Raw genomic sequence first — 14,889 nt, 5'->3', positions numbered from 1 at the left:
AGATTTTGCGGTTCAGGGGTGCTTGGATGATCTTTGGCAAGCTGCGGATACCAATAACATTTGAAAGACATTACCATGCTTTCAAATTGGAGGACCAGAAGGAGTGGATTCTGGTGCAGCCAGGGGAGGAGAAAGAATTTCATCCTCTTGACACATATGTGCATGATGATACTAAGTATATTACATTATACCACAGAGTGCAGTCTTCTAGGTAAATATATTGTACTTCTGTGGCATGTCTCTCTCTTATTTATTATTTCTTCTTTAGAATATGAAATATTTGGTATTTTTTTACAGAGCAGCAAATTGATGGGGAGACTCTGCTGGGTCTCACAGAAAGGATGGTGGAAAGACTTTTTCCTGTAATGAAACAACAGGTGACATTTATGAAGGAGCTTAGTAAGTTAAAAAAGTAAGTCTGTGTTGTTAAATATTAAACAAACGAATGCTAACCAAGCTTAAAATCCTTATCCTAATTTATATTTTTATATTTCTTTAAACAGCCTGGAAACTGAAGTGCCTCAAATATCTTGTACTCAGTATGTATCGTTGTTTTGAAGTTTAAACAAACTGTATTGTGGCAAGTAAAATAAAATCCTGTATAAAAGATTTAAACATTGTATTCATATTTACAGACAAGAACCCTGTGAGAATGAGGGCTCATTTGTTGCCCAACCTTGGCCAGCAGTATACAACCTGCCTGTCTTTCCCCCTGAATTGCAAGCAGCTTTGCAGAGGAAGGATCCCGGCTTTAAGAAGAAGGACAAGTCTCACATCCGTGCATTACTGATTCAAGTGTTGTTTGACAGCATCACTAAGCACACCTGGTACAGTATTGTATTTCATTGTATTTTATAACAGTTAAATGTATTTTATGTTAAACTTGTTGGTTGTTGGGTACTGAAATAATATATTTGATTATATTTCTTAGGTACCCAAATCATAAAATGTATGGAGATGTTCTGGGGAGTTTGATCACCCGCTTTCCATTTCTGAAGGATGGCAGCTCCTCTGGTTATGTATGAACATATTGCAGTTCTTTTAATATTGTGAAAATATTGAGATCATTGCTCATAAAAAAATCTCACACAGAAAAAAATCTATTTTAAAAGAAAGTATACATGTGTCTACAGGATACCTTGTTGGAATGCCTATAGAAACAAATTTAAAAAAGAAAGGATTCCCTTGGTTAGCTCATCGATCGTCCTGCAAATGAAGGAGAAGTATGGGATTAAAAGGAAGTGTGCTGGACAAACCGATTCTGAGGGACTTACTCAACAACAAGAGGCAAGTTCAGTTCAATAAATTTGATGTCAAAGGCAGATTAAATTTGTCTTAACATGTAACACATGCTGACAATTATTTCAGAGTGCAAAATGTAGAAGAGAACCATTGGATATAATGGCATATAAAGATTCTGCTTGTTCACAGGAGGTATTTGGTTTGGTGTTCCTTAAGTGATACATCAGTTTTTAAGATTGATGTTTCAATCTTAAATATTTTATTCTGTGACTTTGATTCATATTTACGTACTGCACAATACTGTCTTCCTACCTCAGATTGTATTGGACCTGGAAGTAATGGGTGAGGATGAGACGAGTTTCTGGGAACACATTAATGCCATCACCCTGGAGTTGCGTAAAAGCAATCCCAGTTACTCTGAGGTCAAGAACCGGATGAAGCGCACTCTTTTCAAAAGAGTACAGCTTATGGACAGGCCTGCAGCTGAAGTAATGGAGCAGTTTCCTTTTCTTGGAGTGCCACAGCTTGTGAGTAAACATTGTTACATTTTGTGCCAGGCAGATAAGAAAAATCAGTGTAATTATATTTCTGTGAATTCCTGTAGCTCATTTGGTAGAGCAATGTGTTAGCAATACAAAAGGGTATCCCAAGGAACACATACTGATAAATGTATAGATTGAACGCAATGCAAGTCCCTTTAGATAAAAGCGTCTGCCAAATATGAAGTATTTTTCATTACTTTATCACACCCACTATTTTTCTTATTGAACTTATTATTCTGTCCCGGAAAAACATCACTATATGGTAGTCAGTTGCAACCTCCAGTTCATGCTGACTTTAAGGTACTTGTTTGGCTGAAAGTGTGTAATTTGGATATAAGCACCTGAAGTAATTGTACTGGTTTGTATTTAAGATGCTGCATGAAATGACAGTGAGGTTTGGAACAGACTTGGCAAAGAACATGGAAACATCTCTGAATGAAATGGCCCCAAACATCATCAGGAGTGCAAAAGAAGGAAGTCAAAAAAAAACTCTACGCCAATCTCATTGGACCAGCAGAGGAAATCACAGAAGGTAACAACACCATATATTTTTCCCCATCCAACCTATCTGTTCCATACGGAGCCCAGGAAGTCACCTGTGTGAGAAAAAAAAACAATAATCCATGGCGACGGTTTTGTTAAACTGAGGGAACAGTTTGAGAATTTGTGAGTACGGTTTATAAACTGAGCGGACAGATTGCAAAACCGTCGCCATGGATTGTTGTTTTTTTTTCTCACACAGGTGACTTCCTGGGCTCTGTAGTTCCATGCCCAGTGTAAAGTTGCATTGTATGCAGTGTCAATTAGAGATGCACCGATTGATCGGCTGGTGACCGGAATTGGCCGATTTTCACGTGATCGGCCATGACCGGCGACCGGCCGGTCAGCCTGACACATGCAGATTTTAATGCCGATCAAATGCACTCGGGCGCCGCATGATTAACATCACGCAACACCAGCATCACACGTGCACATGGAGTGCACATGTAGGAAACCTCGTGAATTACGGCCATTTCACACCGCAAATGTCAGCGGCGCGTGAGTAGCGCGGTTTTTTTTTTTTTTTTTCGAGATCAGGAGCGTCGCGTGAGCAGCAGTGAAGCGCGGGTTTCGGCACGGGTCTATTTCTGCTGCTGCTCACGCTCAATTAAAGTGAAAGCACACTTTTGATTGACAAACTAAAAATGATTTCATACAAAAAGTGCTCAAAATGCACAGAATAAGAATGTCTAGTGTGTTTTAGAACTCCAGTAGGCTATGTCAGAAAAGAAAACGAAGACTCAAAAATATTTGTAGAAGATTTACCCATTTAACTTGTTTTCATTATTCAGTTTTGGTTGCAAGTATGGTTATGATTATAAAAAATAAAGTTAAACTAGCCAGAAATTATAGAAATATCTTTATACTGCAAGGATGCTGTGTATTTCCCACACCAGGAGTAATTTATATAGTTCTATTTTATAGCGCTTATCTGTTAAAAAAATTATCTATGTTCTATGCAAAATGTTCTATTAAAGAAAAGATAGAAAATAAATATTTGTGTGTGCTGTAAAGTGGTTAGAAAAATCGGAAATAGGAATCGGCTAAGAAAATTGTAATCGGTGCATCTCTAGTGTCAATGTAAAGGTTGTAGCTACTATAAATTGAATGAGTGAAAACATGTATTAAAATAATGCAAATATTAAAGGAATAGTTTACCCCAAAATAAAAACTGTCATCATTTACTCACCTCTTGTCATTTCAAATCTTTATGACTTCCTTCTTCAGAACACAAAAAAGATATTTTGAAGAAGGATGGTAACCAAACAACGTTGGTGCCCATTGACCTGCATTGGTTTGGTGTCCATATAATAGAAGTGAATGGGTACCAGCATTGTTCGGTTACCAACATTCTTCAAAATATATTTTTTTGTGTTATGCTGAAGAAGGAAAGCCATATAGGTTTAAAATGACAAGAGTGAGTTAATGATGACAGAATTTTCATTTTTGGGTAAACTATCCCTTTAATTGATTTCTGTACCTAATATACAATAATTTGTATCTGTTTGTAGGTCTCGTTAGGAATGCTGCACTCATTTTATTGCCAGCACTTTTTAAAGAAAACGCCAGCTTCCTCTACTGTGTAGATAGTGTAAGTATAGTCTTCTGTAGTTTCATTAACATTTGATGCACTTGACTTGAATTAAAGGAACTGTTCATGCAAATATAAAAATATTAGTCAGTTTACTCACCCTTATGCCAAATTTGTAAAAAAAATTCAAATAATTAAATGTACCCTATAATTTACTCACTCTTCCTTAGTCATAATGAATGAATGAATGAATGATGCATTTATATAGCGCTTTATTGTATATTGCTGTACACCCAAAGCGCTTTACAATCATATGGGGGGGTCTCTCCTCAACCACCACCAGTGTACAGCATCCACTTGGATGATGCGACAGCAGCCACAGGACAACAGCACCAGTGCGCTCACCACACACCAGCTACAGGTGGAGAGGAGAGAGTGATAGAGTCAATCAAGTGGATGGGGATTATTAGGAGGCCACGATAGACAAGGGCCAGTAGAGGGAATTTGGCCAGGACACCGGGGTTACACCCCTACTCTTTACGAGAAGTGCCATGGGATTTTTAATGACCACAGAGAGTCAGGACCTCGGTTTAACGTCTCATCCGAAAGATGGTGCTTTTTACAGTATAGTGTCCCCATCACTATACCAGGGCGTTAGGACCCACACAGACCACAGGGTGAGCACCCCCTGCTGGCCTCACTAACACCTCTTCCAACAGCAACCTAGTCTTCTCAGGAGGTCTCCCATCCAGGTACTGACCAGGCTCAACCCTGCTTAGCTTCAGTGAGCAACCGGTCTTGGGCTGCAGGGTGATATGGCTGTAGCTTTGTACTGTTTACACTGCTTTGTAATGTTATTGAATAGCACCCCAATTTAAATCATAAAAGAAATCTGTACAACTCCAGGGGTTAATACTTGTCTTCTAAAGCAAAATGGTACGTACAAATGGTACGTTAGTGAGATAAAAAGATTAAATTTGCCAAGATAGGTTGCTATAGTTAGACTATGTATATATAAAGGAATAACATCCAATGGGGTGGCACATCAGCTCCACATCAATAATTATGAGGCTTGTTGGTTCTTGTGTGTCACGTGCTTAGCTGTCATATCTGTGTTGTGTCATGAACGATTCAGTTACAAGAACGAAAGAACCAATGAGATTCAAAGTAATCAAAGTGGAGCTGACGTGGTAGCATGTTGAATGTTCTTCAGTCATCTTTAATGTTGACATTCAAACACATTACAAAGCTTTTTATTATTAAATATATCTCAGATTGTGTTAAACTCAAGAAACAAAGTCATACACATTGTTTGGCTTGTTGGTGAGTATATTATGGGGTAATTTTAAGTCTATTTGATGACTTCTGTTAATTGGTGAAAAGCACTCAAAAGGTGAAATGTTTGTTTTACAGGAACCCAAAGGTCCTACACCAACCATTGTGTTTAACGGCTCTCCTGATCCCTTCAAGGCTGAAAGCGTCAGCATTATAATGGACAATGTGAACATCATAAGCGAGGCAGACATCGACATGACACAGGCTGTGGAATGCCTGTTTGCAGTCTATTTTCTTTTCAATGTGCAATACCCGGTTGACGTTAAGCACACAATGACTTTTATTCAAAAATATATGCTTAAACTAAGACAAGAGCATGACACAAGAACACCAATACCTGTACTGAAAATGTACAGTCAACTTGTGTGAATTGTGCCATTTAATAGATGTTTTAATTGTTCATGTATTGATTTTATCTGCATTGTCAAATATCAAAAATGATTTGTTTTTCCTCATTTCAGAGAGACATGTAAAAGTGAAGTACTGTATATGTACATAGACAAGCTTATGTATGTTTATTGTAAAGTGAAAATGCTTAAATGAAATATTCAAACTAAATGGTTAGGCAAGGCAAGGCAAGGCAAGGCAAGTTTATTTATATAGCACATTTCATACACAGTGGTAATTCAAAGTGCTTTACATAAAAGAAAGTGAAATAGACATTAAAATCAATAAAAACATGGAAATAAAAATAATAAAAACAAAGAATTTTAAAATGATATAGAAAATGATTTAAAATAAATTTAAAGAAAATGATTATACATAAAATGTATTGCAGTCAGTTCGGACATATAGCACAGTGCTCATTCAACAAATGCACAGTTAAACAGATGAGTTTTGAGTCTTGATTTAAATGTGGCTAATGTTTTAGCACATCTGATCTCTTCTGGAAGCTGGTTCCAACTGCGGGCCTCATAATAGCTAAAAGCAGACTCCCCTTGTTTTGTGTGAACCCTTGGTATTTCTAACTGACTCGATCCTAATGATCTGAGTGGTCTGTTCGGTTTATATTCAGGGAGCATATCAGCAATATATTTAGGTCCTAGGCCATTGAGTGACTTATAAACGAGTAAAAGTACTTTAAAATCAATCCTAAATGTAACTGGAAGCCAGTGTAAGGACCTGAGGACTGGTGTGATATGCTCAGATTTTCTGGTTCTAGTCAGAATCCTGGCAGCAGCGTTCTGGATGAGCTGCAGTTGTCTAATGGTCTTCTTGGGAAGGCCGGTGAGGAGACCATTACAGTAATCCACCCTGCTGGTGATAAAGGCATGAACAAGTTTCTCCAAGTCTTGATTGGAAACAAAACATCTAATTCGTGCAATATTTTTGAGGTGATAGTATGCTGATTTAGTTACTGCTTTGACATGACTACTGAAACTAAGGTCTGTCTCCAGAATCACCCCAAGATTTCTGACTTGATTTTTAGTTGTTTGACCCCTAGAGTCAAGATATGCATTCACCTTGAGAACTTCATCTTTGTTTCCAAATGCAATGATTTCAGTTTTCTCCTTGTTTAACTGAAGAAAGTTCTGGCACATCCAACTGTTAATTTCATCAATGCATTGGCAGAGGGAGTCAATGGGGCTGTAGCCATTTGGAGATAAGGCTAGGTAAATCTGGGTATCATCAGCATAGCTGTGATAGGCAATGGTTAAATGTAATTAAACATCTTAAATGTAAATGTGAAATTTGCTGTCTAATACAGAAGTATACAGAGGTGTAATTTTAAATATGACACTAATATTTTTGTAGAATCAATTGAATAAATTTTAACTTTTTGAATTTCCTGGATTGTTTATATTTTCTTATTTAATAATAACTCGTTTAATAATAAAGAACCCTTAAATGGTTCTATTTAGAACCATTTAACTTGGATTCATAGAACCATTTGGGGTTCTTTTTATGGAACCCTTTTAAATGGTTCTATATAGAACCATTTTGGAGTTCCATATATGAAGCGGGTGATAGAACCATTTCTGGTTCTAAATAGAACCGTTTCTTTCAAGAGTGTACAATTATATGAAAATATAATATCTATTATAGTATGAAATGTTTGACATTTGTTTGTAATGCTATGTCATATTTATTGTCCATTGATCGCTGCTTATGCTGAGTCTATGCTGTCAGTTAAGCAAGAAGGCTCAATTCTCCCAAGGATGCCGGGCTGGACTGGGACAAAAAATCGGCCCTGGCACTTTGGCCCAGATCGGCCCACTACATATGATCAAAATACTACCCATCTTTGCACGCCCTTGAATATGTATACCAGCTCCTATTCCATAAAAGCACTAAAGCCATATAATAATATCAGATCAGACAAACATGGTATGAGAAGATGTATCGGCCCGGCCCAAAAAGTACGTCGGCGCAGCGGGAAAATGCCCGGTCTGCCAGATGTCCAGTCCGCCCCTGCAAGGATGTGTTCTGAGTCCTCGCTCTTCAAGGAAGCCTTGCAAGTCCGTTCTCTGCGTTCTTTTTAAATGAGAAACAGCCAGAGTTAAAAATATGAGAGAGAAAGGATAAAGATGAAAGAAAACATAAGGAATTTGAGGTTACAAGGGAATTCACTTAAGGAACTTCTGGGAAAAACTTCAAATGATATTAGTACTCATTTATTTAGCTTCCTGAAGGACACTGCTGTAGCAAATAGGATACAGAATACAGTTTTGGAAATCATTACTATTAATTAAAGGGGGAAGTCTCATGGAAGTCTCCCTTCTAGTGTTAGTTTGTCTCAGTCTAGATCCGGTTCACACTCCAGTACAGTAGGTGGCGGTAATGCACCATTGAAACCGCTGTTAAACATCAAGGAAGAAGAAGAAGAAGAGGGTTGTATGGTGAGGGTGAGTCCTCTTTTTCTTCTCTATTATTTGCTTTTTGGTGTCGTGCATGGATTATTTTGTAATTCAGTTTGAGGGCAGCAGGAATTTGAGGTAGGGTAGAGTGTGGGAAAACACTCCCTTACTGTTTTTCCCAAAATAACCACAAGATAAATGTTTATTGTAACTATGGACTATGTTGATGAGAGTGATCAAAAGAAAGATAAAGAGGTAAAGATCATGTTCCATTAAGAGATTTTGTACATTTCCTACCATAAATATATCAAAACTTATGTTTTTATTAGTAATAAGCATGGCTAAGCACTTCATTTGAACAAATTTAAAGGCGAATTTCCCAATATTTTGATTTTTTTTCACCCTCAGATTCCGTAATTTCAAATAGTTTTGGCCAAATATTACAACAAACACATTTAACTTTTGTTTCACAGAAAAAAATTGCACAGTCCTTAAAGGGGGCATTATCCGCCACCCTACCCTAAATGTCAGCTTCTCGTATGAATAGTGCTGGAGTGATTTGTTTAAATAACGTGTGGTCAGTACAGAAAGGAGAGTTATACTCCAGAAATGCCCTTCGTTCAACCAACAAAAACAATCACTGTGATTTAGTGTTCCTCCGTTCATAACAGATGAGTTGAATATGGCTCAGGCATGGACAAATAGTTTCACAAATGAGGAAAATAAATCCACCTTAATTAAAGCTCTCAGTTATTCCAACGCTTTGGAATGTGGAAAATAAAAATAGCATATATATACAATATAATTAATATAAATACAATATAATTCATCAAAATGCTAAGTACTGTACCTGTATAAAGGGAGGTAATTGAGGTAAATTATTGTGGTTGTGTACTTAGTACATATGAAATATACCTGTATTCATTCACTCTGGACACTAGGAATGTACTATAAACTTCAGAGCGGGAAAATATTTTAATTAAATAATTTTTTTTTTTATTCTCACCTGTAGTAAGTCATTCTTGTGACTTTCACCCCCGGCTCTTAATGCATAGTTTTTCCTTCTGGAGCATCAGTGTTTGATCCTTCTGTAATAGCTGCATATGAGTCCCTCAGCTGTCCTCAGTGTGAAAAGATGAATCTCAAAATCATAAAGTCATTGTTGGAATGGGTTCAAATACACAAAAAATGCAGTAAAACCAAAACAAATGGCTGTGGATCGTTCAGGTAACAACACAGTATTAAGAATCAAGGGGGTGTAAACTTTTGAACTGAATCATTTTTATAAATTCAGCTATTAATTTCTCTTGTGGACTATATGTAAACCTCTTTTATGTGAAATATCTTATTCAGGTCAGTACTATATATTAACATTTTGCAGATTCTGAAAGGGGGATGTAAACTTTTGACCTCAACTGTATATTAACAAACACAATGTAATTTAATGGAAAACATTTGATTTCTTGTTTATTTTGGCAAATCTTCTTCTTCCACACAGAAATTCATGTTCAGTAAAACTCCTTCCACAACAATCACACATTCAGCACCAATAAATGCTGGAATATTCCCATCAGTTTATGAGTGAAGACGCGCATCAGAGCATCAGGAAGAGCTGAAATCTGATCAAAGACTGAGTTTATTAAAGAGGACAGAGAGAAGATGAGAGATCCAGAACCCTGCAGAATCAAACACACTCAAGATACTGAACAACAAACAGGTTGGTGTTTATTCTTCATTCTTCATTAATAATGCTGACAGTTAGAAAACTTCACACAGTTTATATTTTGGCTTGTTCTGACAGGAAAAATCTCTAGAGCTGTTAAATAATTTTGCTGAAGCATCAAATAATAAAGGGACACTTCAGCTGGGTTTTTTCAACTAAATGTATGTTAGATTGAGTCTCCACGCCAGATAATTAAGATCCAGTCCCGGATGCCAGATCCTGTCAGAAAAAAATATCTATTTTGTCTGGTATCTGAACAAATAGTCAGCAGGGTAGTTGATACCCAAAACCCATTAATATCAGTCTTGTCTGGTATCAAAACTGTATTAACAGTCTTTTATCAACCAAGAAGTTGACTGAACAAAGCCAGAGAAGAGCAGAAGCAGGAGACGAAGTGATGATGATAAATGATAATAAATTAATAAAAACAAGAAAATAAAAACAGAACACAAATGCATAGTCGCTCTCTTGATGCAACACAGAGTTAATATTTGAGGATCCTCAGATCCTTCATGATGTTGATCAAACATCTTTAAAAGTTCTCCATTAAGAAACATCAGATTTGTGCCTATAATGTTTTAAAAATAATAATTTGAAGATCAGTGTTCCTCATTCAAGGAAAGATTCAGGGACGTATAATTTATAAAACTGCATCAAAATAATCAATTTTATGATACAATTGTCTACTTTCTGCTGTTATATCAGGGTTAACTTTATGTCCTTTCACTTTTCTGTTTTGTTTTTTTAATGAGTTACTGACAAATTACTGTTTTTACTTTTGTTTCAGAGTTGATTGAAGATAATGAAGAGAAAGAAGAACTGAGTGAATCTGAGGAAAAAAATAATGTCAGAAGTGGAGAAAAACCCAAGCAGACAGATTTAAAGAAAAGAAGAGCCAAGAAATCTTTCACCTGCACTCAGTGTGGAAAGAGATTGACAAGCAAATATAATCTTGAGCTTCATATGAGAGTTCATTCTGGAGAGAAACCGTTCACTTGTGATCAGTGCAGGAAGAGTTTCTCATACTCATCAACCCTTAAGGAACACAGGAACATCCACACTAGAGAGAAACTGTACACATGTGATCAATGCGGAAAAACATTTTTGAGAGCTTCACACCTGAAGAGTCACCTGAGAGTTCATACTAAGGAGAAACCATATTCATGTAATTTGTGTGGAAAGAGTTTTCCACGTCTACAAAGTTTGAAAAAACATCAGAAAATACACACTGGTGTGAGAGAGTACATGTGCTTTGAGTGTGAGAAGACTTTTACTACAGCAAACTGTTTAAAACTGCATGAGATGATCCACACGGGAGAGAAACCTTACAAGTGTTCACACTGTGACAAGAGATTCAGTCAGTCATCACATCTGAAAAGACATGAGAGGATCCACACTGGAGAGAAACCGCACGCATGTGATCAGTGCGGGAAGAGTTTCTCACTAAAAGGAAACCTTACAGACCATATGAGAGTTCATACAGGAGAGAAACCATTCACTTGTGATCAGTGCGGGAAGAGTTTCTCACTATCATCACACCTTAAGGAACACAGGAACATTCACACTAGAGAGAAACTGTACACATGTGATCAATGCGGAAAAACATTTTTGAGAGCTTCACACCTGAAGAGTCACCTGAGAGTTCATATAAAGGAGAAACCACATTCATGTCATTTGTGTGGAAAGAGTTTTTCACGTCTACAAAGTTTGAAAGAACATCAGAAAATACACACTGGTGTGAGAGAGTACATGTGCTTTGAGTGTGAGAAGACTTTTACTTCAGTAAGCAGTTTAAAACTGCATGAGAGGATCCACACTGGAGAGAAACCTTACAAGTGTTCACACTGCAACAAGAGATTCAGTCTGTTAGGAAATCTGAAAACACATGAGAGGATCCACACTGGAGAGAAACCACACGCATGTGATCAGTGCGGGAAGAGTTTCACACTAAAAGGAAACCTTACAGGGCATATGAGAGTTCATACTGGAGATAAACCGTTCACATGTGATCAGTGCGGAAAAACATTTTTGAGAGCTTCATACCTGAAGAAACACCTGACAGTTCATACAAAGGAGAAACCACATTCATGTTATTCGTGTGGAAAGAGTTTTTCACGTCTACAAAGTTTGAAAGCACATCAGAAAATACATACTGCTGTGAGAGAGTACATGTGCTTTGAGTGTGAGAAGACTTTTACTACAGCGACCTGTTTAAAACTGCATGAGAGGATCCACACTGGAGAGAAACCTTACAAGTGTTCTCACTGACAAGAGATTCAGTCAGTCAGGAAATCTGAAAAATCACGAGATGATCCACACTGGAGAGAAACCGTATCGCTGCACTGCACGTGGGAAGCGTTTCAATAATTCCTCTGCTCTACACAGTCATACAAAAAACATTCACAGTAAATAGATCATCTTCAGGTCTTTCAGCTCTGATGTTGCGTCCTCAACAAAAGTGACAATAATGCATCAAGCAATACAATACCATCTGGATAAATCTGTCCTAACCAGACATTACAAGTGATATGGCAAAGAAACATTATCTAAAGTTTTCACAGTGAATAAATTTAATCTTCAAAGCCAGCAGATTCAACTGTGAGATTCAGATCAACTCAAAGATGGAGTTCCTCCCCAAAGAACAATGTCAAAAAGTTTTATTTCTGTATATCAGTTTACTTCATGATATAAATGATATCATTGTGCTTTCTTATGGGTTTCATATTATGTTCAGTATGTTTAATAAGCAGGATTGTAAGAATAGCAATTAGGGATGCTCGTTGTGTATGCTTTGCATGATAATATGATGGATTCAGTGACGATTCAGATTCATTGATGTTAGAGCTGATCTGCACATTACTGCACATGTCTGCGGAGTGCAGGCTTTACGGCTCCACAGGCGCGCGGCCGCTCTATGGACATTTATAAAACAAAATATCTTCTTTGGTAGATATTACATATTAGCCTACCAGGGACGTGGGAACTAAATTGTGAGAGGGGGGCGGGATTCTTGGGGGGGGGGGATTTTTTAGTGTAGGCCTTTTGTGTTATGTATCCTGATTGACTTTATGATTAGTTAAATCTGTTTTACACATGCATCGCCACAGAGTTAACCATTTCAGACAGTACCGGATAGCCTCTGTGTCGTTCACTTCACGTCTCTGGGCGTTACGCACAGCTCAGTGTGGCCGCTCCAATTTACCTTCAATGAAATCTAACCTTAGTGTAATTGACAGAATTACTAAAACTACCTAAAAGTTAAAGATTTTTTGTGTCACGCATGCATGCATGTCTATTTCCCTCATATTAAATATGAAACGCATGTGGACTGATATTTTTCCAATGTCTGGACTTCTTTATTAATGGAGTATATAAACAGACGTTTCAATATATTGGTATTAAATGCATTTTCTGAGAATTTATATTTCAGGTTTTTACTGCAAATGTCGAAATGCGCGCTCTTTGGTCCATCAGTGCTTGAGTCACTGATCACATTAGAATAAAATATCTCATAATAAAATACAAAATTGACTGATTTATGAATGTATATGCATAGTTCTCATCAGTTGGAAATACAGATAAACGCTTTCATTTGTTGAATTTTTGATGCAGAAAGAAAACAGAACAACAAAAGAGCGAATCATAGGCCTACATGGAGTCTGTACGTGTTATGCTTCTTACGCGGACTTTTGGGACTCAGTTTTGAACTGGTGTCAAGGCGCAATGAATGAAATGCACAAATGGTAAATAAATAGAACCCCTGAAAGGAAGGAGGGAGAGCTTTGTTTTATTTTCACAACATTTCATATTGTTTGAAACATGAAAATTCATAATATCAAGGGGTGGGGTGATTGGGGGGGGGTTGGCCCCCCCTGTTCCAGCGTCTATGTAGCCTACTCAATAGCATTAACAGATGCTTTACTCCTTTCAAACTTTGTCACCGTTTCTGTCACTGCAACTTCCCGATCAGGCGAACACACACACACACACAAATGAAATCGTCTTACTTAACTAGCTACATAATACTATTATTGCTAGTAATTGCAACAATATTAAAATAGAAATATTATACATTTAAACTTTTAATTAAATCAATAATTAAACAATAAATAAACAATAATCTCCTGGCCAGAGGAGAACTGGACTGAGTCTGGTTTCTCCCAAGGTTTTTTCTCCATTCTGTCTCAGAGGGAGTTTTGGTTCCTTGCCGCTGTCGCCTCTGGTTTGCTCAGTTGGGGACACTTCATTTCTAGCGATTATCATCAATTTGATTTCACAGATACTATTTATACTAAACTGAGCTAGACAATGACATCACTGAATTCAATAATGAAATGCCTTTAATTGAAAATTGAGTGTTTAATCTTATTATTATACATTACTGACACTCTATCCTCCAATTTGATACTGTTAAGTGCTTTGACACAATCTGTATTGTTAATACGCTATATAAATAAAGATGACAACATGTATTCGGATACCTTTAAGGTACAGCAGAACAGGGATTATGTTTCAGAAGAAATGACACAGAAAAACTAGGTCTAAGAGTATATAGTGATGCTGACAGGGCGTCAGACACAAAAGACAGACGTAATACGTCAGCTTACTGTGTCAGTCTAAATTAAGGAAGTTCTCTGATTTCATGGAAAACCAGAAAACAATCAACAGTGGCACTGTCTACTTGTGAAGCAGAACATATGTCTTTAGCATCAGCCATGCAGGAATGTATCTACTTAGAGCAGTTACTCAGGGGTATGGACACATACCAATACGAACAGACAAAGGTGTATGAAGACAACCAAGGCACCATAGCACTTGCCAAAAACCCAATCTGTAGGCAAAGGTGCAAGCACATTGACATCAAGTACCATTTTATAAGGGAAACTGTAAATGATGGTAAGGTAATCTTGGAATATTGTCCCACTGAGAAAATGATTGCTGACATTATGACAAAGCCAGCCACTAAGCAAAAACTAAAGAGATTTGCTTGAGATATATTTGGCACTTAAAGGTGTATTTATGTTTACATTATGTAAAAGAGAAGTCTTAGTTGTTTTCGTTTTTGTTTTTGTTAATTTTCTGGTAATACAATAAGCTAAGAGGCGAGAGGGGGTGTTAAGTATTGCACTCTTATACATTGCATTACGGTATCAGGCAAATTACCTATTGTTTGACTTG

At 37.1% G+C, this 14,889-nt stretch overlaps 3 protein-coding genes across 4 annotated transcripts; all 3 read left to right on the top strand.

Moving 5' to 3' along the window:
• Nucleotides 1-80: 80 nt before the first annotated feature.
• LOC306859111 (uncharacterized protein) lies at nt 81-1,025 on the top strand (the record flags this gene model as incomplete). Its single annotated transcript, XM_079399959.1, has 5 exons — nt 81-211; nt 298-412; nt 504-539; nt 636-827; nt 932-1,025. The coding sequence occupies exons 1-5, from the start codon at nt 157-159 to the stop codon at nt 1,023-1,025; spliced, it is 492 nt and encodes a 163-aa protein (XP_079256085.1). The 5' UTR covers nt 81-156.
• Nucleotides 1,026-1,384: 359 nt separating this feature from the next.
• Nucleotides 1,385-5,384, top strand: LOC306857226 (uncharacterized protein). Of its 2 annotated transcripts, XR_013783078.1 has the most exons (5): nt 1,385-1,434; nt 1,560-1,769; nt 2,156-2,316; nt 3,836-3,915; nt 5,269-5,384. XR_013783078.1 is itself a non-coding variant. In XM_079397056.1 (4 exons), the coding sequence occupies exons 1-4, from the start codon at nt 1,402-1,404 to the stop codon at nt 3,843-3,845; spliced, it is 414 nt and encodes a 137-aa protein (XP_079253182.1). In that variant the 5' UTR covers nt 1,385-1,401; the 3' UTR covers nt 3,846-3,990. The 2 variants fall into 2 exon arrangements, 1 of the variants encoding a protein (XP_079253182.1); XM_079397056.1 differs by lacking the exon at nt 5,269-5,384 and having other exon boundaries at nt 3,836-3,990.
• A 2,594-nt stretch (nt 5,385-7,978) lies between these two features.
• Nucleotides 7,979-13,224, top strand: LOC306857210 (uncharacterized protein). The gene is made up of 3 exons (XM_079397018.1): nt 7,979-8,036; nt 9,487-9,705; nt 10,499-13,224. The coding sequence occupies exons 2-3, from the start codon at nt 9,648-9,650 to the stop codon at nt 11,977-11,979; spliced, it is 1,539 nt and encodes a 512-aa protein (XP_079253144.1). The 5' UTR covers nt 7,979-8,036; nt 9,487-9,647; the 3' UTR covers nt 11,980-13,224.
• Nucleotides 13,225-14,889: the final 1,665 nt, after the last annotated feature.

Source organism: Barbus barbus, assembly GCF_936440315.1.
Source record: "Barbus barbus genome assembly, chromosome: 3".
NCBI lineage: Eukaryota > Metazoa > Chordata > Actinopteri > Cypriniformes > Cyprinidae > Barbus > Barbus barbus.
The sequence above is the reverse complement of the archived record's forward strand: the minus strand, read 5'-3'. Positions and strand labels throughout refer to the sequence as shown.

Excerpts from the sequence above, each read along its gene's own strand:
- LOC306857226 (XM_079397056.1), top strand. The coding sequence starts at position 1,402 with ATGGCATATAAAGATTCTGCTTGTTCACAGGAG. Across the intron at positions 1,435-1,559 it reads ATTCTGCTTGTTCACAGGAG|ATTGTATTGGACCTGGAAGT; the intron begins GTATTTGGTTTG and ends TTCCTACCTCAG. Across the intron at positions 1,770-2,155 it reads TTCTTGGAGTGCCACAGCTT|ATGCTGCATGAAATGACAGT; the intron begins GTGAGTAAACAT and ends TTTGTATTTAAG.
- LOC306857210 (XM_079397018.1), top strand. The coding sequence starts at position 9,648 with ATGAGAGATCCAGAACCCTGCAGAATCAAACACACTCAAGATACTGAA. Across the intron at positions 9,706-10,498 it reads AGATACTGAACAACAAACAG|AGTTGATTGAAGATAATGAA; the intron begins GTTGGTGTTTAT and ends CTTTTGTTTCAG.